Here is a 25,810-nt window from a genome sequence, read left to right as displayed (position 1 = left end):
CCCATGCAGATAATGTCGAGTTTCATACAAGGCAAAAAAGGAAGGAGAAAAATCACATTTTCCAAAACAGATCAGCTGATAAGTGGAATCATGACCAAATAAAGTTGTGTCAATGTTATTCACAAATTTGAAGAAATGTATGTTGGCAAAATGGAGTAAAACCAGGACAATATAAGCCTTGCTCAAAAATGTAAAAATATAATTATATAAAAAGAGAGAGAGAGAGAGAGAGAGAGAGAGAGAGAGAGAGAGAGAGAGAGAGAGAGAGAGAGAGAGAGAGAGAGAGAGAGAGAGAGAGAGAGAGAGAGAGAGAGAGAGAGAGAGAGAGAGAGAGAGAGAGAGAGAGAGAGAGAGAGAGAGAGAGAGAGAGAGAGAGAGAGAGAGAGAGAGAGAGAGAGAGAGAGAGAGAGAGAGAGAGAGAGAGAGAGAGAGAGAGAGAGAGAGAGAGAGAGAGAGAGAGAGAGAGAGAGAGAGAGAGAGAGAGAGAGAGAGAGAGAGAGAGAGAGAGAGAGAGAGAGAGAGAGAGAGAGAGAGAGAGAGAGAGAGAGAGAGAGAGAGAGAGAGAGAGAGAGAGAGAGAGAGAGAGAGAGAGAGAGAGAGAGAGAGAGAGAGAGAGAGAGAGAGAGAGAGAGAGAGAGACAGAGAGAGAGAGAGAGAGAGAGAGAGAGAGAGAGAGAGAGAGAGAGAGAGAGAGAGAGAGAGAGAGAGAGAGAGAGAGAGAGAGAGAGAGAGAGAGAGAGAGGGGGGAGGAAGGGGGGGGCCATGCTGTTTCTCTCAGCATATAGATCCACTGCTTTTCCCTGCATGGAAACTTGCATGCTCTAGTCCTTTATTTCTATATATTTGCCTAAGCTCATCTTAAACAACAGATGGGCTGCCTTTTGGGCTGTTTTGGTTGGCACTATCAGACTCAAGTGATTGTGATAAATATAAATGTGATAGGAGAGATTAAAATATATTCACCAATTTTTACACATCATTACCACATGAATCAATTACTGAATCAATGCTGAAATAAAGCATTTCATCCTATACAAAAAAAGTGTCGTGAACACAGGTTGTTAATAAAATACAGTAATAGCAAAACATGGGATTATTTCTAAGATCATGTTCCATTCTCCTTCAGATCAGCACTGATTACCGTTTCCTGCTCTTTCTCAAGAAATCAGAACTACTGTTGGCAACAGCATGGTCAGATGACTTGTCATGGGCTCTCACTGCATGTCTTGTTTTCATTCAAGCTCCTTCCTTTAAATGTGCATGCAAGATTTCACTAATGAAACAGTAGAAAATGCTACTCAAATCCCTCAGCCTTCATAAAAGTTAAGTAACTTAATCTTATTTTGCAGATACTGTTAAAATATCAGTTACTCTATTTAGCACAAAAATTCACAAGACCTAATCTATGGACATTTCCTCTCCACTTGTGATTTGCCTGACTCCTCATATTCCTGTTTGCTAATCCACATTTGCTGGAAGGACCCCAGGGATGCAAGGATGGACCCACCAATCCAAGAACCAAACCTTCTCTCTGTAGTGCCAGTCGAGGAGATCAACTTAAACCTCATATTTGGTGGGGTGCGGCTTGACAAGTCACGGTTGAGGCGTTCAACATAGCCATTCAAAAGTGAGTTTCCACCTGTTACTATTACCCCAGAATAGAGACTTGGCCGAAGGTCAATGTCACACAGGCCAATGCTGGTGGAGACAACGTGAGACATTCCCAGCATGGTGGATCCAACGCCTTTGATGTAGCTGGGATCGAAGAGACTCTCAGTGATCCTGTACCGCTCAAGGCCATATTCCTGTGGGAATTTATTTTTATGTGAGACTTGTCTGTTCCCACACCCAAGATGCTAGCCACAAAAAAATTAAAGATGATTACATACACAAGTTAACCTAGAGTAAAATTAAAACAATTCCCAAGTTGAAAGTTCCTTTTACAAAAATTTGTCACACACTCCTCTGGTGTCATGTGATTTTTAGCAACCTTCAAACTTCTAAGAAAAAAAACTTAGGAAAGAGTAGGAATCAAAACAAGAATGAATGAAAATTGCAATGAAATATTTGCATTAACCAATGCAGCCATGGGCACTGGAGTAGCCCAGGTGATGAAATCTTCAAACATAGGGGGAGTAAGGGAGGCAGACCCTCTCCAGTTTTTAAGACTGACGATGGAAAACTTGATGATGCAATGGGTGAAGGAAAACACGAGACACAGAAGTGACGACAAACCGGCGAGACTGGACCTGGTGTTAACAAAAGGAATGCACTTGATGAATGAATTAAAATATGGGTGCTCCCTGGGAAAGAGTGACCACGTGATAATAGAGATGATAATAGCGCACAAGTACTTTTCCTGGTATATGTGAATGACATGCCAGAGGGAGTAAACAGTTATATGAGCCTGTTTGCAGACGATGCAAAACTGCAAAGACATATGAGAAACAGTAGGGACTGTGAAATTTGGCAAGATGACCTGAACAGGATTTGGAAATGGAGTATTAAATGAGAGATGGAATTCAATGTGAAGAAATATCATGTAATGGAAATGGGAAAGAGTGAAGGGAGACCAAAATGGACATATAAAATGGGAGATGGAGAAATATTAAAGAAAGTTCAAGAAGAGAGAGACCTGGGAGTGACAATACAAGATAATCAACAGCCTGAGAGTCATGTTAATAGGACATTCGGTGATACGTATAAAATGGTGAGAAATATAGGATTAGCATTCCACTACATGGGTAAGGATATGATGAAAAAGTTAATAACCACTATGATTAGACCAAAATTGGAATATGTGGAGGCAGTGTGTTCTCCCCATAAGAAGAAACACATAGAAACTAGAAAGAATACAAAGGATGGCAACAAAAATGGTTCCAGAATTAGAGGGATTAACATACGAAGAAAGATTAAAGGAAATGGACCTACCAACACTGGAACAAAGAAGAGAAAGGGGAGACCTAATACAAATTTATAAATTATTGAGCAAAATGGAAGAAGTAGACAATGAGGAGTTACTACTAAGAGAAGGAATAAACACCAGGAACACAAGAGGACACAGTAAAAAATTGAGGAAGGGAAGATGTTTGAGAGACATAAAGAAATACAGCTTCCCACAAAGAAATACAGAGGTTTGGAGCAGACTAAGTGAGGATGTAGTATCAGCAAAGAGTGTGCAAAACTTTAAGGAAAAGTTGGACAAATACAGATACGGAGACGGGACCACACGAGCATAAGCCTGGGCCCTGTAAAACTACAACTAGGTAAATACACACACACACACACACATGGCCTCTCAGCCTTTTACTCAGTGAGAGTGAGATCTGTGCGTATTGCCGGTGAATCAGTGGGATATTTTCCATGGTCTTACTTACATCTGTGATGGCGTGCTGCCGTCAGGGTTACGGAGAGGAGGGAAAGACGAAGAAGTGAAATTAGAGGAGATATTTTTGGCTAGGTGCCACAAGTCTCGGAAAGAATTAGAAAAAGCAAGATTTTGACATTTGCTATGGACAAGAGGTTTTGGCAAGTTGAAGAATAGATTTGGCATGATTCCGGGCGGAAATCTAGAGATCATGGTTAGCAAGTTCAAAGGCTCTGGTATGTTTTGTGAGCTGCCTCTCCATCTTTGACAGCACGAGAACAAGTGTGATTAAACCAAGGCTTTTCAGCATAAGGCATAGAGAAAGTACATGGAATGTATGCCTCCATTCTGTGATGCGCTGGGCACACACAGAGGGGTCTCTCTCCTGGAAGCAGTAATCATTCCACGAGAAATCGGAAAAGTACTTCCTCAGGTCGTCCCACCGAGCTGAAGCAAAATGCAAAAGGCATAGCCTCTTCGGTAAGTCCAGAGGATGTACAGGAGCGATAGGACAAGATATAGAAATAAGGTTATGATCAGAGGAGCCCAATGGAGAGAATAGTTTGACAGAGTAAGCAGAAGGGTTAGAGGTAAGGAAGAGGTTTAGTATGTTGGGCCTGTCTCCAAGACAGTCGTAAATACATGCAGGGTGCTGAACCAACTACTCTAGGTCGTTTAGGAGAGCAAAGTTGAAGGCTTGTTCACCAGGCTGGTCAGTGACGGGATGAAAGCCAAAGCTGGTGGTGAACATTGAAATCTCCCAAGATGGCAGTCAGAGAATATTACATAGTTAGTAGAGTTAGGTGAGAGATAAACAGCACAGATGTATTTAGTAATAGAATGACAATGAAGTCTTAGCCAGATGGTGGAAAATTCTGAAGAGTCAAGGTCGTGGGCATGAGAGTAGGCACGTAGGCACAACATTCAGCTTTGGCTTGAAATTTATTATATAATAGGAGGGAACAGTGTAGAGATTGCTGTCAGAAACCTGTGTTTCGGTGAGGAAGAGAAGGTGAGGTTTAGAGGAGAGATGGTGTTCCACATAATGAAAATTAGAACGAAGACTGCATATATTGCAGAAATTGGTAGGAAAGAGGTTCGAGGAGTTATCAAGACATCTCTCAAGTCGGCAGCCAGAAGGGGAGTCCTGCCTGGGAGAATTTGCGGTCCCCCCCAGGCGGGGACTCCGAGGCACTGCGATGGTACGCCATTTTGAATTTTGAATTTTGGGAAAAGGTGTGTGTTGTGTGAATGTAGTGTGGTGTGGACAGAGAGAGGATCTGTCTTTAGAGAGCATGCTGAACTACTCTCTGGTGTTGATGAGACAATAGGGAAATGGTTAGTGTGGACATGGGAAGAGTCTTTGGAGGGCCCATATATACCTCACCGGGAGTGGCTTGCGCCCATTTCGGCAAATGTCTTCCTAACTATTCCAGCCAAGGTTGCTAAGGTTTGATTGTTTACGGTCTGTTGGTGGAGAAAAAAAAGGAGGTGGAGGGGGAAGGGGAAGGGGAAGGGGAAGAGGAGGAGGAGGAGGAGGAGGGGGGAGAAGAAAAGGAGGAGGGAGAATGAGGGGAGGAAGAGGAGGAGGAGCAGGAGGAGGAGGAGGAAGAGGAGGAGGAGGAGGGGGGAGAAGAAAAGGAGGAGGGAGAATGAGGGGGAGGAAGAGGAGGAGGAAGAAAAGACAGAAGAGGAAGAGAAGGAGGAAAAGGGGAAAAGGGGAAGGAAGAAAAGGGAGTGGGAGAGGAGGAAGGGGCAGGTACTGCATGGGATAGGGAAGAGGAAAAGGAAGAAGAGGAAGAAAGAGAGGAAGAAGGAGGATGAGGAAGGGGACAGGAAAGAGCAGTGAGGGGGGGGGGCTAAGAAGGGCTAATGTGGGAGGCGAGATGGGAGCGGAGCAAGTAAGGGAGTGAGGTGATGTTGGGGAGGGCAAGGAGGATGAGGTGGAAGAGGCTGAAGGAAGAGAGGGGCCAGGGAGGGTGGGAGGAGGAGAGGGGGAAGCTGCGCATTTGAATGTTGGAATGTTTCGTATAGTCGGCGCAATATCTGTGGTCATATGCTGGAGAGAGACAGGAGGGGAAGGAATTATAGGAGAAGGGAACAGATCCCAGGAGACGGGACACAAACCCTGATTAATACCTGATACCCATTCACTGCTGGGTGAACAGGAGCATAGGGTATCGGAAAAGCCGCCCATTTTTTTCCACTCCGCCCGGGAATCGAACCCAGGCTCTCTCGGTTCTGCGCATTTGAAGCAGGCTCATGTAGAGATAGTGGGGCTGCCAACTATCACCTCTAACTCCCAAAGGTCTTGTGAGAGTGAATGAATTACTGCTTCCAATTGCAAGCTTTTTCCTCATCTTGACTTGCCTTAAAGCAAAATCGGCCGTGGTGAGTTTGCAGATACCAGTTTGAAAATATTGCGGTGCTTGGTGGCAGTGGCAAAGGGTGTTATACAATGTGCATAACTGTATCAAGTGTTGTATACTGTGTATTGTGCTCTTCAAGTAGGAATAATTATGAGTGCAAAAGTATGTGGCAAACAACAGGAAATACAGCACCGGTGGTAACTCCAAGTTCAAGAGAATTTTAAAATTTATAAGATACAGGATAACTCTCGATTTACGCGAGTTTGGTTTACACATTTTTTAAATAACGCGGGGTCCAAAATCCAAATATATGTTTAATTTACACGTTTTTTTCACTTATACGCAATATTTTATGCAGTGGCCACCAGATGTCTCACGCAACTGGACTCGCACGGCGCCGCGGCCACACAGCTGAGCTCAGTTCTTCCCGCGTGCCACTTGAACAACAATACAGTACCCAAGCTGCCACGCTACTCAACAACAATAACACCCTCGCTGCTGTGCTACCACGAGGGGAAGGGCAGCCAGAGGAGGAATCATGAGAGGGAGAGGAGTCAGAGTGATACAGTAGGCAATAAAGGTCTTCAAGGACACAATACTCATGTAAATCGAGTTACCTGTATGAGAAATAAATAACATAAACAGGGCCTCACATTATTGTATCCTGAGGGAAATTCATAGGGCTCGGTGGGAATGCTCATGATGGTGTCTTCATCATAGGGCGCCTCTGAGCAGTGTAACAGAGTCTGCTGGAAATCCCGTACAACCTCCCGCTTCATGTAGTTATGCCAGGATGCCGTTACCTCAGGCAGGTTATTTTTCTTACTCCATTTGGGCCGATCACCCTCCTTAACTGGTTGTTTGTCTGCCACCATGTAGGAAGGTATGATATCTACTCCAGACTCTTTCAAAAAATTATTGGCCTGAAAAAAAAAAAAATGTTAAAAGGCAGGACAATAAAGAAAAATAAAATCTGGAAGGTAAGAATAGAAATAAAGTAATGGGTTTTGAGAATTATAAAATGTCAAATCCCTGGGGCAGCATGTATCAAAGATTCAACCCCTTCACTACGGCCGGGCAAAAACAGTGCCCCGCGACAAATCCGAGATCACAGCGCGCCAAATTTCAAATGTCACTATTGAATATAACAAGTTTTCAGCCATAAACTCAACATAATCATCATGTATTATAAATGAAAACATGCAGAATTAAATGGTAAACATAAAGATATATAAATTAATTGATACTTTTGAGATGTAAGCATAAATATAGAGATGAAATAACTTGTATATTGGCAAAAGCGAGCCAGGACGCAGTATGCGTGTCCTCAGATATGGTACGGGGCACGTAAGGACGCAGTACAGTACCCTCTCGAGTTTCGCGCTTGCTTCATTCCGCAGGTATGGCGCTAAACTTGAGGATCGCGAAACTCGAGGTATTGAAATACATGAAAAAGCGCTTATTGGTTCCAGCCCATGGAAAAAAATACTTTTATTTATTTTTACTTGACTCCCTTGTTATCACAATTTTTTTCGACTTTACTCTCGTTATCTCAAAATACGTATCTTGGTAATAGGCAGAAAATGGGAAGTGAGAACAGGTCGTTCTGAAGCCGCAGTAAAAGGCGGCTGCCTTACAATTGGCTGGCAGTTCTGAATACACGCTTGTGATCCACGTGGTGTCGTCTGCTAATGTAAGGGCGGTTGCTCGCGGTCACCCGTGGTACAGTTGGACAAACCTATAGCTTCTGGTAGTTTTCTGTATTATGGTATAATCTGCTAACTCTTTCTGTTATATATCATCAAATCACTAACATCATGATTGACTTTTCAATGCCTATTGAACATAAACTGCCGCCACAATCGCAAAATAGCTCGCAGAGAGGTTCAACTTGCTTACTGCTTCCATATTTCCCTCACCGCTCACAATTACCACAAACGGACAAAAAAGAACAAATCCAGGCCAATTAACATTTTTAATGCTGTGTATTCCCACAGTGCGCATGCATGGTGGACAGCAGAATGACTAGTATTTTGCGGCATATAACGCACACCCTAAACTTTGACAAAAAAAAAAAAAAAAACAAAAAATAGTTCTTAAAATGCTCAGAAATATGTATGGGTTAAAGAACATTGACAATGTACAGTTTCCCGAAATTTATATATTTTTGCTTGAATTGACAAGTGTCCTTGAGTAAAGCAATGAAAATGGCGGCCGGGCTGGTGTTGTGAAAAATACATCCCCGTAAACATACTGATGATGCACAGCTTCTGATATCATAATAAGCATATTATTCTCACCATCACTCGTAGGTTATGACAGACAACTAGGCAAGACACAATTCACACGGTTCTGGTGACACGCGGCATGCAGCTGTTTGTTGTGTGGGTGTGGTTGTGTGGTTTTCAAACAATGCAAATGGCGGCCGGGCAAGTGTTGCAAGAAATATCTCCTCGTACATACTGATTATGTACAGCTTCTGAGATCATAATAAGCATATTATTCTTACAGTCACTCGTAGGTTATGACAGACAACTAGGCAAGACACAATTCACGCAGTTCTGGTGACACGCGGCATGCAGCTGTTTGTTGTCTGGGTGTGGTTGTCCAGTCCAGTCCAGTAGTAGGCGTGGGATTGCCTTTGTAACGGCTCCCACTTATGTCTTATTTTTAATTCTTGATTGTTGATTGGCGTTGTTGTCTTTTAGTTTTGTTCAGTTTTCTTTTTTCTTCTGTTCCATATTGTTGTAATTTAGTTTTTTCTATCTTCAATTTCTTCCAGAGTTAATGGTTGAGACACTAGTATATCGGCTATTAAGTGTTCTCTACTTTGGTTTTCTGTGTTCGGTATAAAGTTTTGGTTTTGTCTTATTTCTGTATATTCTTCACAGTCCAGCAGAAAATGTTCTAATGTTTCTACTTCTGCTCCACAGCACGGACACTCCTCACTCTTCCTCTGAAACCTGTTCCTCCAGTTTAGAGTTAGGGTGTTAGTTCTTCCTCTTAATATTAATTTTGTACCCAGTGTGTTGTCTGCCCAGGTTTCTTCTTTTAGGTTCTTTTTGTACAATTCATATATTCTTAATGTTGACTTTGTCTGTATTTCGTTTTTCCATTTCTCTAAGTCCCATCTCCTTACTTTTTCTATTATATTATTCTTTGTTAAGCTATCAAGTTGTGTCATATTTATATTTAGTTCATTCATATATTTCTTTAAAGTTTTAGTCCACTTTGTGTTAGTGTTTTCTGTTTCTTTAAGGAATATGTTTCTGGCCAAGTTATTTCTGTCTTCTTTCAGTAGATGTTTAGCAAATAGTAATTTAATTTTCATGTCTCTGGCATAGCAAGATGAGGCACCAATATCTCCTCTTAGGGCACTGTTGGCGGCATAAGTTGGAACTTGTAATATTGCCCTGTAGACGGAGTTTTCTATTCTCTGTAATTTAGTGATCTCTTCTTCAGTGAATTCCATAATTTCAGCTGAAAAGAGTACTGCTGACAGTGCCATTCCCTTCCAGTAAGTTTTGCCAATTAGTAATTTGTTACATCTTGCTATTACACTGTATGTAATGTTAGCTGGCTCACTAGCTTTTGTTAGTCTTTGTTTTTTGAAGTCATTGAAGCAGTTTTTGTTGTTGGTTATTTTGACTCCTAGGTATATTATACTTTGAATTACTAGAATATTTTCAATACTAATTTCCTGTTCTTTTTTGTTGTATATAGGTATGCTGCGTTTTTCTTTATTTATTATTAATCCATATCTTTCTGCTATTTGCTGTATATTTTTTATACTATCAGCTGCTTCTTCTTTTGAGTGTGATAGTAGTAAGCTGTCATCTGCATAATACAAAATAGGTATTTTAAAGTGTTCATTTTTAAAACCAATGTCCATCATTTCTAGTTCTGTAATTATTTCACAGGTTAAGATTGTGAACAGGAATGTCAAGGCATTGCATCCTTGCCTTATACCATTTGTTATATTTATTGTTGTCTGTTTAGTTCCGTTTAGAAATATGTTAGTGGGGTCATCTGTACATATGTTTGCTATAAATTTGATAATTTTGGGGTGGACTTTATAATTCATCAGCGCTGTAATAAGTCTTCTTCTGTCTACTGAATCAAAAGCTTTTTTTTAAATCAAGTGAGGTCACAATCAGTTCTTTTTTCATTTTCTAACTTTGATTAATGCAATATTTTAGTATGTATAAATTGTCTGTGATTCTTCTGTCTTCTGTGAAACCAGATCGCAGTTCACTGATATTGTCCGTGTCTTTCATGTGTTTTTCCAGCTTTTGTCTGAGGACTCCCATAAACATTTTGTATGAAGTGTTTGTTAAGGCTACGGGCTTTAGGTCAGCTGCAGTGGGCTTGGGCTTTTTCTGGATTAATATAGTGTTAGATGCTTTCCAATTATCACTTATCTCTCCTTCTTCTATTATATTATTGAAACAGTTTGTAAGTTGTTGCATACAGGTCACTGCTTTCTAGAATTTCGTAAAGATCTCTTTTTAGTCCGTTTAGTCCTGGAGCTTTTTTTTATTTAATTTTACGTAACTGTCGTTTAACTTCTTCTTTTGATATATGGATATCTGTTTCCTTCATAGGCAGTATGTCTGTTATTTTGCACTGTACAACCATGTTTAAATGTTCCCTTAACTTGATATCCACTTTCCACTCGGTCCACTCGTCTCCATTTTTAACTTTGATGTAATCATTTATTTTATTTTGTAACACTACCAGCTCGTTTTCAAACTGTCGTTGTCTTTCGTTATTCCATGCCTCTTCAATCGTGTTTTCTCTGGCTCTGTATACAGTTTTCCAAGTCTTCTAATTGTTTTGGTTGTTCAGATATATCCAGTTTTCTTCCGTCAGGATCATATAGCAATATATCCTTTTTTACAATAGTTTCTCCTTTTAGTTTCTTTATGTTATCCCATATCATGGTAGTTTTGTTTTGTCCATTCCTGATCTCATTTGTAGTTTTCTTTTCATTTACTGATGCAGCATCCCGCACCATATGCTTAACTTTAGTTTTTTGTGTTTGGTAGAAGTTGTTGTATCTTTCATTTTCTTCAATGTTTTGTGTTTTTCTTGCTTGCTTATTATAGATCCTTCTTTTACTGATTTCCCTTTTTATTTCTTGTGTTATCCAGACTGGTTCTATATCTTTTGCATTTTGTTTTATTCTTTTTTGTATTTGCCTGTCCAAGAATTTATTGCATGCTTCTTACATGGTATTTTCTAGTTCTTCCAGAGAGACTGTGTTTTTTCTTTTTAATACATTCTCTATGTATTTTTTATAACTAGTTATTGTTTCTGTCGTTAGTTTTTGATATGTGATAATTTTCTTTTCGTCACTATATCCATTTTCCTTGTTTTGTGTCCATATATCAAAATGTGCTGTTAGTAAGTTGTGGTCTGATAGGTCATATTTTTCTTTCCTTTCATCTATTATCATGTTAATGAATTTGCCATACATGCTTTGGTTCACTAGTATGAAGTCTATTGCACTTTGAAAGCCTCTGCCCTCCCATGTAATTTCTCCTTCACATTTTTGGTCACCATTTAATAGTATAAGGTTATAAGGTTCGTTGTTGTGGCCCAAAAAAACCCACATGGCCATTGAAGTCTCTGAGGAGGATCATGGGTTCATCTTCAATTGAGTTTATTATTTTGTCAATTTCTTTCTTTATAATGTTGTTTCAGCTTTATTATAGTTGGTCTGGGTTTGTTTTGGTCTGTCCTCCCTATTCTATGAATTTCCTCCACTTCACAGTCTTCAATGCCTAGACTGCCTTTTATTATTGTGTCAAATTTGATCTTAACCTCTTCCCTCCTTTCTGCAGCCATCTGCTTGACTGATTCTGTTAGACTGAAGACCACAATGGTGTTTTTTTTTCTTTTCCCTCTCCTCTCTTTCTTCAATTATTTCCAGCACTTTCTCCGCGGCATGTTCTGCTATGCTCATTTCGTTTCCTTTAATAGTAAGTACTCTCAGAACTTTTTGTGCTGTATTCTCCACCATCTCCTCCTTTTTCTTCCAGAGTTCTTCAAACTTTAGCATTAGGTTTTCATTCAGTGTTTTCAGTTCTTCTATTTGTCTTTTTAGAGCAGAATTTTCCGCCTTTAGCTTATGTGTTTCGTCACTTTTTGAGATAACTCTAATATGGCATTTTTTGCAAAACCACAGGGATTCTTTGTCCTTTGTCAGGAATCTGTATTTCTCTTGGCTGACTCCCTCGCACCCTGAGTGGAGCCTGATCTTACATCTGTCACACTCTAGACCACTGTCCACTGGTCTTACAATCATGTTGCATTTTCCGCAGTTGTTGTCCTCGTCTTCTATCTTTCCCTTGTCCACCTTACTATTTGTACTTGGTTCACACTCATCACATGTGTTTTCCTTATTAAGGTAAGCAAAATAGCCACAGCTTTCGCATTTCTTCTTTTTTCTTTGACTTCTGGGATCTTTTCCAGCCATTTTTACAATGTAAACTCAGCAGTTAGTCAGCAGGCGTAATTTCAGGGCCAAAACCCTCACTTCCGCACACTCAGCAGGCGCACGTTCAGGGCCAGGACCCTCACTTATGTACACTCATCAGGCGCACCCTCAGGGCCAGGCCCTTCACTTCTATACACCCAGCAGACGCACACTCAGAGCCAGGACCCACATTTCCGCAGACTCAGCAGGTGCACGTTCCGGGCCAGGACCTGTGGTTTAACAATGCAAATGGCGGCCGGGCTGGTGTTGCGTGAAATAACTCCTCGTACAACTCATGATGTACAGTTTCTGATATCATATTTACCACATTATTCTCACTAATAATAATAATTAATAATGAACACATGGATTTTTTTTTCCAATATGATTTTTTTATGTAGCTTGTACTGCTCCTTAGTCATACAATCATAAGCCACCTGTGACATCAAGATCAAGATCATACAAATGGCGCCCGACAGAAAAACGGGATAACAGCAAGGTTTGGGCGATCCTCCACTGATTTAATTTTTGTATAGTAGTTATTTGATCGCCCTGTATTCTATGGTAACATATTATAAGACAGCTATGGACTATGAAGGATCATAAACAATAATAAAGGTAAGTTTGCAGTTGTTATTGGATAAGACGAAAAACAGACCCTTAAAAACACTCCAAAGAAAAAAAAAAATCATTAAAAATTTGTACATTCGGCGTGTAATGCGCAGGGCTAAACTTTCAGGCATTTTTTATGTGAAAATACGGTAATTTCAGTGGGGAGATATTTCTCGCAACATCGGCCAGTGTATAGTGGACCTTCTTCTTTTGACCTGTAATGCTTTGTATCGCTTCTTAGTTCCTCCTTCTCCACACTTTTATACTTCACAACATGCACTTAGGGCCGCTTTCACAGTCATTTTGTTTGTATTGATCGTTACCAATGGCGGCGATCGCTGCTCTAGCAATTTCCAAATGAAACTGGCCGATGGGTAGTGATGTGATGTGATGGTGTCGGAGGTATTGCCTTTACAACGACACCTTGTGGCGGCTGCGGGGTTAGCCTCACCCCGCACCTTACCACACACTCTCAACACCTGTCGCTTCCTCTGCAGCCACCACTACCCCATAGGCCAATTTCACATGGAAAACTATAGCATCGATCGCTGCCATTGGTAACAATCAAAACAAACAAGTGACTTATTTACTTCACAGTGCGCACTTATACACTTCACCCTGAACTTAGGTGTTTTTCTGTTCTTTTCTTTCCCTGATTTTGGTTTTCTATGCCCTTTTGCTATTTCCCACTGTTACTTTTCACCATCGCTGTCATGCATTACAGGTCAAAAGAAGAAGAAGAAGAAGAAGAAGAAGAGGAAAACATCACTGGGAGAGCTACAATTTTCATAGACTCGAGAAAAAAGTTTTTTGGACTGTGGTTCCCCAGCACGGGGTGTTCTCTTATCTTGTTAATCAATTAGTATGCAAAGCAGCTCTGCCAGTCCATTTTACGAGTCTCTTGGTGGGCCATCTTCCACTGCTCCTCACTCCTCAGCCACTGCCGTCGTCTGTTTGTTTACATACAGCCGTGAGGTACCCACGTACCCACGCTCGTACTCACAACCGTTTTCCATTCATACAGACAACCAACAACTCACTCCCAGTTGGGCATACGGGCAACCGCGGTTGCCCATAGCCCCAACGATTGGACACCGCCTTTTAAGGCAGCACACATGACGCCGACGGTAGGTAGATGTGACTCGAATATGTCAAAGGAGCGCGAAAGTCATGGCGGTAATGCGCGAAAGTCGTGATGGTAATAATTTAGGACTAAGCGCTAAACTCGAGGATCGCAAAACTCGAGAGGGTGCTGTATACGCGTCCTCGTGTTGAAGGGGTTTAAGTCACTGAGAATGTTCACAGGGGTTTAGGAGTGTTCACAAACTTGCAAGAAACTTCGCTGAGCATTCATCAAACCTCAGGAAGTACTGCTAAGTGGCTGAGGCAGTCACTATGGATGAGCAAAAACAATGCTGCGGGACATGGCGACTTAACCCTATCCATCAGTGACGCATACGTCGGCGTCACAGTATGGAAAGGGTCAAGAGGAAATGGAAGAGGATTAATCCTCTTCTAAACCTCCCAATTATCCTCTAAATTCCTCTTAATCCTCTTCCATTTCCTCTTAAGAGGCTTAAAAGAGGATTAAGAGGAAATGGAAGAGAATTAAGAAGTTTAGAAGAGGACTAACGGTGATGCTGTTGGACGCCCATCGGATGCTGACGTCGCCGGAGTGAAGGGGTTAAGAATTTTAGGAGTGGACTATGGAAAATACTTGACAAGACCCAACAACACTCCTACAAATTACATCTTCATGGACAATGATTACACTGGCCAACAACAAATTTATCATCTAATTTTTTTTTAGCTGATTTAGGACAATGTTAATATGCTGAATCCAAAAATCACATTGCTGAATCAGGTCAACTTTTTTATCTATCGCCACATGATGTTTTTTAAGTTTTTTGTTTTATACGTACGGGTATTTTCTATCTATATGAAGCAAAATTCTTTCTTATTTCTTTAAATAAATGAATTCTGAAAAGTTTACATGCGCCAATTTTTGACTAACTGGTATTTTTCTTTTGCAGGTGAATGAAATGGATTCGGCCAGAAGATCTTGCAAAAATAAGCCGATACTACATCTGCGGCAAATACACCGTTGTTCCTAAGAGGAATCCAGTCACAAGTTTCATAAAGTGTGCTTACCATGATTATTTTGGTATGTAACTTGGTGACCAGGATAAACCTTGGGCGCAACACATGGTATACAAGACATGCACAAGTATCTGTGTCGTTGGACCAAGGGCAGAGAGTTGTCTTAAGTTTGGAATTCCCATGGTTTGGAGGGAGCCGACAAACCATGGCACTGACTGCTACCTGCGTTACTGATTTGACTGGGATCAACAGAAAGAACCGGAGCAGCCTCAAGTATCCTGATCTTGAATCAGCACGTCGTCCTGTAGCTCATTGTGATGAAATTCCAGTACCTGTCTTTGGAGAACTTCCTGACATTAGTGACGAAGATTCCTCCAGTGTTGAAGAAAATGAAGAAGTGGTTCTTGACGATGATGCTCCACATCCTTATTCCCAAAAGGAGCTAAAATGATCTAGTTCGTGATCTTGGCTTGTCAAAGTCCTCTGCCAAACTGTTGGCATCCAGTATGAAGGAAAGAAAATTCCTTTCTGACAGTGCTTGCATCACCTTCTACCACAAGAGACATCAAGAGTACCTCCGTTTTTTCTCTGAAGAGGACTTGGTGTACTGGACAGATATTGCGCAGCTTCTGCACAAGCTTGGAGTGCCACAGTACCAACCTGAAGATTGGAGTCTTCATTGACAGCAGCAAGCGATCGCTGAAATGTGTTCTGCTGCACAACGGCAACCAGTTTGCCTCTGTACCCCTCGCTCACTTGACTACACTGAAGGAGAAGTATGAAGCGGTGAAGTACGTGCTGGAGAAAATTCGTTATGATCAGCATGAGTGGTTGATTTGTGTTGACCTGAAGATGGTGAACTTTTTGTTGGGACAACAGTCCAGGTTCACCAAGTACCCGTGCTTTCTGTGCATGTGAGATAGTAGGGACAAAGCTCAGCATTACACAAAGAAGGACTGGCCTGTACAGGAGGAACTGGTGCCTTGCAGAGCAAGGAACATCATAAACAACCTTCTGGTGGACAGAGACAGGATACTCTTCCCACCGCTGCACATCAAGCTTGACTTGATCAAAAAGTTCACCAAAGCTCTGGACAACGATGGTGGCTGCTTCACTTACTTGTGCAACGCTTTTCCAAGACTGACCATGGAGAAGTTGGAAGCTGGCATCTTTGATGGTCCTCAACTCCATCAGCTCATCAGAGATCCAGAGTTTGAAAACTCAATGAACGAAGTGGAACTGGAAGCGTGGAAGACTTTTGTTCTTTTCATGAAAAACTTTATTGGCAACAAGAAGGCCAGGAACTATGCAGAACTTGTCACCAATATGCTGACTGCTTTCAGAAACCTCGGATGCAACATGAGCATCAAAATGCATTACTTATTCTCACATATGGATTGGTTTCCTGAGAATCTGGGATTAATGAGCGATGAGCAGGGGGAGAGATTCCATCAGGACATGAAAGAGACTGAGACCAGGTATCAGGGATGATGGGATGCAGTCATGATGGCTGATTACTGTTGGACTTTGAAGAGAGACATCCATACTGCAAAGCATTCTAGGAGTTCGAAGAAACGAAAGTTCATGCCCTGAATTTTGAACAATGATGACCTAATATCCAATTTACATGTACCTTACCTTCCAGCACAGAGTTATATCTTACTTGATTCCAACTTTTGGTTTTAGGGTGTGTGTGTGTGTGTGTGTGTGTGTGTGTGTGTGTGTATTTATTTACCTAGTTGTGACATACGGGAAAAGAGCTATGCTCGCGCTGTCCCGTCTCCATATCCGTTCTTATCCAACTTTTCCTTAAAATCATGAATGTTTCTTGCACAAACCACCTTCTCCTCCAGTCTATTCCATAGCTCAATGCTTCCGTTTGGGAAGCTAAACTTTTTCACATCTCGCCTGCACGTGGTCGCCCTCAACTTCTTTCCATGTCCTCTCGTTTCACACCCACAGGTCCTCTCTGTCCAGATTCTCCACCCCGCTCGCCACCCTGTACACCGCTATCAGATCTCCTCTCTCTCTTCTTCTCTCCAGGGTTGTGAGCCCCATGCTATTGAGTCTCTTCTCATACGTCTGATCCCTAAGTTCCGGTACCATCTTATTTGCCACTCTCTGCACTCTTTCCAGCTTTCTTATGTTCTTCTTTTCGTGAGGAGACCAGACCACTGATGCATACTCCAACCTTGGCCTTATCATTGCAACTATTATTTTCTTCATCATCTCGTCCAAATACACAAATGGCGTCCTTATGTTCCTCAGCAAATTCATAGTTTGTCCCGTTATCCTGTTGATGTGTTTGTCCGGTGACATGTCCTCTGAGATAGTCACTCCCAAATCTTTTTCTTCCATTCCTCTGCATATTATCTCACTTCCCATCTTATAATCGTATTCACATCTTCTACCGCTCCTACCAAACTCTATTTTTTTTACATTTCCCAAGGTTGAACTCCATCTGCCATATATCACTCCAGTCCCATATTCTATCCAGGTCCCTCTGCAATGCCTCACAGTCCTTCACATCATTCACTCGTCTCAATAGGTTTGCATCATCTGCAAACAAACTCACATAGCTGGTCACTCCGTCCTACATATCATGAATATAAACAGCAAACATTATTGGCACCAGCACCGAACCTTGTGGGACCCCACTCATCACAGGGCACCAGTTGGAAACCCTGTCCCTAATTATTGTCCTCATTTCCCTGTTAGTTAGGAAGTCCTCCAGCCACTTAATCAGTCCATCACCCACTCCACCCCTATTTTTTATTTTCCAAATGAGTCTTCTGTGCAGTACTTTGTCAAATGCCTTTTTCAAATCCAGATACACTCCATCCCCCCAGCCTTCTCTCTCTTGTAATAAATCTGTCACCCTTGAGTAGTAACATAACAAGTTGGTGACAAGATCTCCCTCTCCTGAATCCAAACTGACAATTCGAGATAATTTTCTCACTTTCTAAAAAAAACGACCACCTGTCTTTAACCAGCCTCTCGCATATCTTCGCAACCATACTAGTGAGTGATACCGGTCTGTAAATTAATAGGTCCTCTCTCTTGCCTCCCTTAAAAATTGGTACTATGTTTGCTCTCTTCCAATCCTGTGGTACCCTTCCTTCACTCAGGGAGGCACTCATTATGGAGTGCAGTTTCTCTGCAAGTTGCTCACTACATTCTTTCAAGATCCACCCTGATTCTCCATCCGGCCCCGTCACTTTTCTTACATCCAGCTTGTTCAAGCTTTCCTTGACCTCCTGCACCGTTAACTGTACCTCCTGCATAACCCTTCCTCTTTCCTGGCCCGGTGGTTGTACGAATTCGTCTTCTTTTGTGAAAACTTTTTGAAAGCTGTTGTTCATCACTTCTGCCATCTCTGCTGGGTCTTCATATGTAGTTCTATCCATTTTCAGTTTATTGACTGTTTCTCTATTCTTTAATTTGCCGTTCACATGTCATAGAATAGTTTAGGTTGATCTTTGCACTTGTCTATTATATCTTTTTCATATTTCCATTTTTCTTCTCTTCTAATTTTTGTATATTCATTCCTTGCTTGTTTAAAATTGTTCAACGAATTGATTCTTCTTCTTCTCCTCCATCCCTTCCAAGCTTCCTCCTTTCTCTTTCTAGCTGCCTCGCATCTTTTTGTGAACCATTCTTTTTTACCAACATCCTTTTTGGTTACCTTTGGGACATATCTATTCTCGGCTTCTTTGTATAGCTTTAAAAACTCCTCCCACTTGTCTTGCATACTCTTGGCTTTGTACAGCCCACTCCAATTTGCATTTTCAAAAAAAGTTCTCATATTAACAGTCTGCCTTAGAGTAGTTATTTCTCCCTATTTTGTGCTCCTCTTTTTGGTCAATCATTCTCTTTTCTTTTACTGCAAATTCCACAACCGCATGGTCACTCTTTGCTATTGGACAATCTATTTTAATATTTTCTATTACTCCCAGTTCCTTGCTAAAAACCAGGTCAAGTCTTGATGCCTTGCCTTCTTTCCCAAATCTAGTATGTTCTTTAATCCATTGAGTCAGCACATGTTCCATTGCCAATTGCAGGAGTCTTCCTCCCCATGACTCTTCTGTTCCCTGCATCTGCCAATCCTCCCATTCTACCTCTTTGCAATCAAAATCACCCATTAAAATTATTCTCTCACCCTCTCTCAACATTCCATCCAGACAACTCACTGTGTCTTGTATCATTTGTTCATATTCTCGGACCTTCCATGCATTGGTTCTTGGTGGCACATACCCTACTACATACTGCCTCCTTCTTCCTTCAGCACCCACAATTTTCACACTCAGTACCTCTGCCAAGCCTTCACCCTCAATCACCTCCTCCACCCTAATGCCTTTCCTTACCATCAACATCACACCTCCTCCCTGTTTTCTCTTTCTGTCTTTCCTCCATATATTGTATGCACCTTCTCCAATTCCCACCACCTCAATTGTGTGTGTGTGTGTGTGTGTGTGTGTGTGTGTGTGTGTGTGTGTGTGTGTGTGTGTGTGTTTGAGTTGTTATTCAATCCATGTGTTTATGTGGTTGGAGTCAAGATGGGTGGGTTGGCCGCACACACGCAGTGGTGACAATGAGTACTGGCACAGAGGAACCACAGACATGCCACAACCACAGCTGCTTCTTTCTCCCATTTAACTACAGCAACAAGCCCATAACTTGAGTAATGGCAGCACAAGCTGTGACAGCCCTTACTTTAGCAGACGACACCATATCAATACAGGGCAAATGCTTAGTTTACGTTGTGGATGTGGATACGGGCAGCTGACCTTGGCCGCGTGTGATGCACACATGGAGAAGTTGGAGTTGCCAGTCGCCCAAGCTGCCGTCAATGTGGTGGGTAGAAAAAGGCCCAGTGTGACACCAGCTTACGGACAACTGACAAGTCGCTCCCTGTTGGGAGTACAGGCATTGCCCGTTGCCCCAACGGTTGGAGGAAAACAGCCAGTGTGAAACCGCCTTAAGGCAGTGAGGCCGCTGATAGGGTGAGTGCCAGCGATGACGTCATCAGACTCCCAGCAAATCACAAGCGTGTTTTCAGAACTGTCAGTCAATCGTAAGGCAGCCGCCTTCAACTGCGATTTCAAAACAACCCGTTCTCTCTTCCCGTTTTCTTCCTTTTTCCAAGGTACGTACAGTAATCCCTCGTCTATCGTGGGGGTTAGGTTCCAGAACTCCCCGCAATAGGCGAAAATCCGCGAAGTAGCGACCTTGTATTTTTTTTTATTATTTATATATATTTTAAGGTTTTATAAACCCTCCCCACACTCTTACAAATCTTTCCCACACTCCTATTGACCTTTCCCACACTCTTATAAACACTTCCTACGACGTTTCGTTGTTAGGACGCGGTCCCAATAAATGATTCTATAATTCTTGTTTCGACTTGCGACATTTACTTCTTAAATACGAACTTCGCGCAGGAATTAGTTTGGCGGGGCGGAAGAATACTCAGAGAAAGGACAATATGAACGAAGCTCACTTCTTTTATATCACAATTAGGTAAATATGGAAGGGGAAAGGGAGGAGAGGGACAGAGTGAGTCATGAAAAAAATAGCGATACAGGATGTAAGAAGGGAGAACAAGGAAAAGTAGTGCAGGAAACAGGGAGAGATAAAGAGGATGAAAGCAAGGAGAAGGGTGTGGGGAGAGAGGGACAGTGGGGAGAGTCATGTCAGGTCCTGAGGGAGAGTCAGGTGAGGTCCTGAGGGAGAGTCAGGTCAGGGCTTCAGTCAGGACATGACCTGACTCACTTCCGCCCCTCCCTCCCCACACCCTTTCCATTTCACCTTCTGAGCGAGTGAGTGTGTGTGTGTGTGTGTGTGTGTGTGTGTGTGTGTGTGTGTGTGTGTGTGTGTGTGTTCATATAATCTAATGGGGAAGGAGAAAAGGAGAAAGAGTGATAGAGTGAGAGATAAGACTAAAGATAAGAGGGTGTGAGAAAGGAGGAAATAAGGGAAATGAGTGGAGGAAATGGGACGGGAAAAGGAGAGAGGTAGGGAGGGTCAGGTAAAGGTGAGGAAAGAGGGGGAGAGAAAGGGCGTGAGTGGGAGGGAAAGCGATTAAAAGAGAGAGGTAGGGAGGGTCAGGGAAAGGTGAGGAAAGAGGGGGAGAGAAAGAGTGTGAGTGGGAGGGAAAGAGATTAAAAGAGAAAAACTGGGAGGGAGGGGAAAGGAAAATAAGAAAGAAATGAGAAGGAAGCAGAAAAATACGTGGACGGAGAGAGAGAAGAAAGAAAGGAAGTGGGGGAGGAGTGAACCAGGGAAAGGGCCAACGGCACAATAGGCCGCGACGGAAAAATAAAAAAATAGGTGGGTGATGTAGGTGCTTATTTAGGTGTGTTCATACTTACGTTGATTTATATCGGTCATTTTTTAGGAGAGAAAATGCTTATTTCACCGTAAAATCCCATGATATAGTGAAAAATCCGCGATACGATACAATTAAAAAATCCGCGATACGATACAATTAAAAAATCCGCGATACGATACAATTAAAAAATCCGCGATACGATACAATTAAAAAATCCGCGATACGATACAATTAAAAAATCCGCGATACAGCGAGACCGCGATAAGTGAACCCCAACATGGCGAGGGATACTGTATTTTGAAACTACTTGGACAGGAGTTCCTCACATCTCCCCCTCCCACCCTCCCCAACTCTGGCTTCATCGTTTAAGAAATCTCTCTCTCTCTATATCTCCCTCTCTTGTCGTAGCTTGTGACACTACCTTTTAAGGAAGCGTGCGTGATGCTGATGGCAAGTAGACGTGACCCGTACATGTCAAAGCAGCACGAAACTCGGTGTGATAATGCGCAAGTCGGGATGGTAAGAATTTAGAACAAACCGCGAAACTCGGGAGGGTACTGTATTGAGAAAAAAAAAAAAAAATAAAAAAAATAAAATCAAGTACAGTACCCTATTGAGTTTCGTGATCCATGAGTTATGCGGTCAGTCCTAAATTCTTACCATCTTGAATTACGTGCATTAACACCCCAAGTTTCACGCTGCTTTGACACGTACGGGTTACGTCTACTTACCACCGGCGTCACGCACGCTACTTTTAACCCCTTCACTACGACCGGGACAAAACAGCGCCCCGCGGCGTATCCGAGATCACCGCGCACGCCAAATTTCAAATGTCGCATTTGAACATAACAAGTTTTAAGCCATAAACTCAACACAATCATGATGTATTATAAATGAAAACATGCAGAATTAAATGGAGCACATAAAGAAACATACATCAATAGATAACGTTGAGATGTAAGCATAAATATAGAGATAAAATAACTCATATATTGGCTAAAGCGAACCAGGACGCAGTATGCGCGTCCTCGGATATGGTACGGGGCACGCAAGGACGCAGTATACACATCCTCGTGTTGAAGGGGTTAAAGGTAGTATAACACTGGATGTTTTCCTCCAAACATTGTGGCTATGGCGAGAGAAAGAGATAGAGAGAGAGAGAGAACAGGAAGAGAGAACGGATCATTTTGAAGCCGCAGTTGAAGGCAGCTGCCTTATGATTGGCTGACATTTCTGAAAACACGCTTGTGATTTGATAGGAGTCCAATGACGTCATTGCCGACGCTCACCCTATCAGCGGCTTCACTGCCTTAAGGCGGTGTCACAATGGCTTTTTCGCCCAACGTTTGGGGCTACAACGCTATGCCCAACCGTGAGTTCACGGTGTTATCCATAGCTGGTGTCACACTGGTTTTTCTTCCATACAGCTAGTTAGCAACTCCATCTTTTCTGGTGTGTCACAAAACAGTTGTGGGTGTGGCGTGCCTGTGGTTCCTCTGTGCCAGTTCTCATTGTTATCACTGCGCGTGCACGGCCAACCCACCCATCTTGACTCAACCAATTAAACATATGGATTGAATAACAACACACACACACACACGCACACACACCAGACTCATTAGGAACCATTGCAGATGTTTCTGACAAACAGAAACGACTTCACAGTTTCTTGAGTGTTAGAACGTATTTGGTGAGTGGCTCACATGAACCAAACCTAGCTCTTGGCAAGAAGAGAACAGTCGTCTTTAACACTGCTCTCTTCTTGCCATTGGGTATGTTTGGTTTGTGTGAACCACTCACCAAATAAGTTCTAACACACTCAAGGAAATGGCAAAGCCATTTTTGTTTGTGAGAAACATCTGCCATGGTTCATGATGAGTCTGGTGTGTGCGTGCGTGTGTGTGTGTTTCTTTGTTGTTATTCGATCCACGTATTTGAGGTCGGAGTCTAGACGGGTGGGTTGGCCGCTCATGCGCAGTGGTGACAATGAGAACTGGCACGGAGGACCCACAGACACGCCACACCCACAACTGTTTCTTCCTTCCATTTAACTTCAGCAACAAGTCCATAACTTGGGTAATGGCAGCACAAGCCGTGACAGCCCTTACTTTAGCAGACGACGCCATGCTGATACAGGGCAAGTGCTTTATTTACATTGTGGATGTGGATACGGGCAACCGACCTTGGCCGTGTGTGACACACACCCGGAAAAGTTGGATTTGCCGGTTGCCCTAGCTGGCGCCAATGCAGTGGGAAGAAAAAGGCCCAGTGTGACACAAGGTTACGGACAACCGACAACTCGCTCCCAGATGGGTGCACGGGTGTTGCCAGTAGCCGCAACTGTTAGAGGAAAGCGGCCAGTGTGACACTGTTTTGCAGCAGCGGTCTGGACTGGGTGAGCCCATGGCGACATCATCGGACTCCCAGCGAATCACAAGCGTGTTTTCAGAGCTCAGCCAATCGTAAGGCTTCATCTATGGCTTTAAAACGACTCGTTCTCTCTTCCTGTTTTCTTCCTTTTTCCAAGGTATGTATTTTGAGATAACAAGGGAGTAAAGGAAGAAAAATAGTCAGCTCCGGGGGGCAGCATGAGCCAATTATAATGGCACCACTATAAACAGTTGCCTGCACCATGACGGGCTCGGGGCCGACCATCAGGCCCAGATGGATAGTCTACCGGCACCATAGCCCACATGTAAAATAAAAAAATAAAAAATAAATAAAAATCTCCACGGGTCGGAACAGATAAGCGCTTATTCAGTGTTTTCAAACCTCGAGTTTTGTGATCCTTGAGTTTAGCGCTGTACCTTTAGAACGAAGCGAGCGCGAAACTCGAGAGGGAACTGTAGGCCTAAATAAAACCAGGAATTGAAAAAGTAATCACATACATTCATTAGCATAATAGGAATGTATCTTATGTGTGAGTAAGAAAGAAATTGGTGAACAAATGACAGAGCTCATAGAAGTCAATAATAATAGAAATAATAATAATAATAATGATAATAATAATAATAATAATAATAATAATAACAACAATAATAATAATAATAATAATAATAATAATAATAATAATAATAATAATAATAATAATAATAATAATAGTAATAATAATAATAATAATAATAATAATAATAATAATAACAATAACATTGATGTTTTAATTCATCCTAAGGAATATAAGAAAAATACATACAAAAAGTAAATAAAAGGAGTTTAAATATACACTTGACAGTAGGTGATACACCGGTCCCCCCTTGTTCACTGTGATTAGGGGACAAAGACAACAGTGAAGATAATTTCCATGAATATTTGTCTCGTGTCCCCAAAATAAAGCTTCAAGAACAGCAAAAAACACTGAGTAAAAATAAAAGTCGATTTCTGAAAAGCTCGTCTTTTTATCTTTTACTATTTGAAGTTTGCCCCCAAACTTCTGGGTGCAGAACTAGCACCATTTTTTCAGTCTCTTATTATTGCTAGAAATGGGGCCTCATTGTAGTCAAGTTGTATTTTCTATATCTATTTAACCTCTGAGCTCTCATTTCCTAAAAAAAAAAAATAAAAAAAAAAAAAATAAAACTTAAAAGAGCAAACTCAAGAGAAAAAAGGGCAATTTTCATTTACTGATCCTCATGGCACTCACCTGATTAAGGAGGAAGTCTCCTCCAAGAGGAGACTTTACAATGGCATGTTGGAGGACATAGCCATCATGTACTGGGATAGCGGATGTGTGTGTTGCCCCCGAGTCCAGCACAAGGCCTGTTGATCGGCCATTGGCAAAAGCAGCAAGGACAGCTGACTTGACAAGGAAGAAGGCAGGTACCTGACAAATGAGAGACAGGTTATCAACATTATGCAAGACAATACACACAGTCAGGAAGCAATTATATAAACTTTTACATCAATGTACTAGTCCAGGATCAGCTGAAAAAGTAAGTTTTGTTTAGTCGGCGCAACATCTGTGGTCATATGCCGGAGAGAGACAGAAGGGGAGGGAATTATAGGAGAAGGGAACAGATCCCAGGAGACAGGACACAACCCCCGATTAACCCTTTCATTGCTAAACACTTGCAGCAGGCTTTAGGCATATTTGCTGGTGGCGCTAAATGCCCACTGCGACGTCCACCCGCACTCAAATCTCCCGCGTATGAGAGTGTTCCAACACTAATTCTCACAACACAGGATTGCCAATTGAGTGGGTTCTTCACTAAATTTGGTGGAAAATCATATCAGCCCAGCACGCCAAATCTACGGATGAGTAACTGGTGGATGTTCTTGGCCAATACAGTGGCATTTTTGCATAGCTTCACCTATCACCGACTGATTCTTTGATCAAATAGTTGTAAACATTGCAGTTGGCAATGCTCCCTTGCCAGAATCTGAAGAAAAAAATGTCTGCAGTTCCCTCAATATGGCTGATCATCACGCACGCACCGACGTAAGTGTTAACATTCAACACTCCCTGAATGTGCATGTACGTTATCAAGAGAGGCATACAAAACCGACTCCTATAGATCTGGACCTCCTCTTTCCAATGGTGTTTTTGGTTTTTA

General features: G+C 42.0%; 1 protein-coding gene across 1 annotated transcript in view; it reads right to left on the bottom strand.

Annotated features, from left to right (window-relative positions):
- Positions 1-939: 939 nt before the first annotated feature.
- LOC126987677 (actin-like protein 6B) overlaps positions 940-25,810 on the bottom strand; it is a 46,729-nt gene continuing 21,858 nt past the window's right edge. Inside the window, exons 5-7 of the mRNA XM_050844802.1 lie at positions 24,901-25,080; positions 6,390-6,659; positions 940-1,805 (exon numbers count right to left, since the gene is read on the bottom strand). Coding sequence (XP_050700759.1) covers positions 1,404-1,805; positions 6,390-6,659; positions 24,901-25,080 — 852 coding nt within the window. The 3' untranslated portion in view covers positions 940-1,403. The remainder of the gene's footprint in view (positions 1,806-6,389; positions 6,660-24,900; positions 25,081-25,810) is intronic.

Source organism: Eriocheir sinensis, chromosome 66, assembly GCF_024679095.1.
Source record: "Eriocheir sinensis breed Jianghai 21 chromosome 66, ASM2467909v1, whole genome shotgun sequence".
Lineage (NCBI taxonomy): Eukaryota > Metazoa > Arthropoda > Malacostraca > Decapoda > Varunidae > Eriocheir > Eriocheir sinensis.
This window is presented reverse-complemented; position numbering and strand designations above follow the sequence as displayed.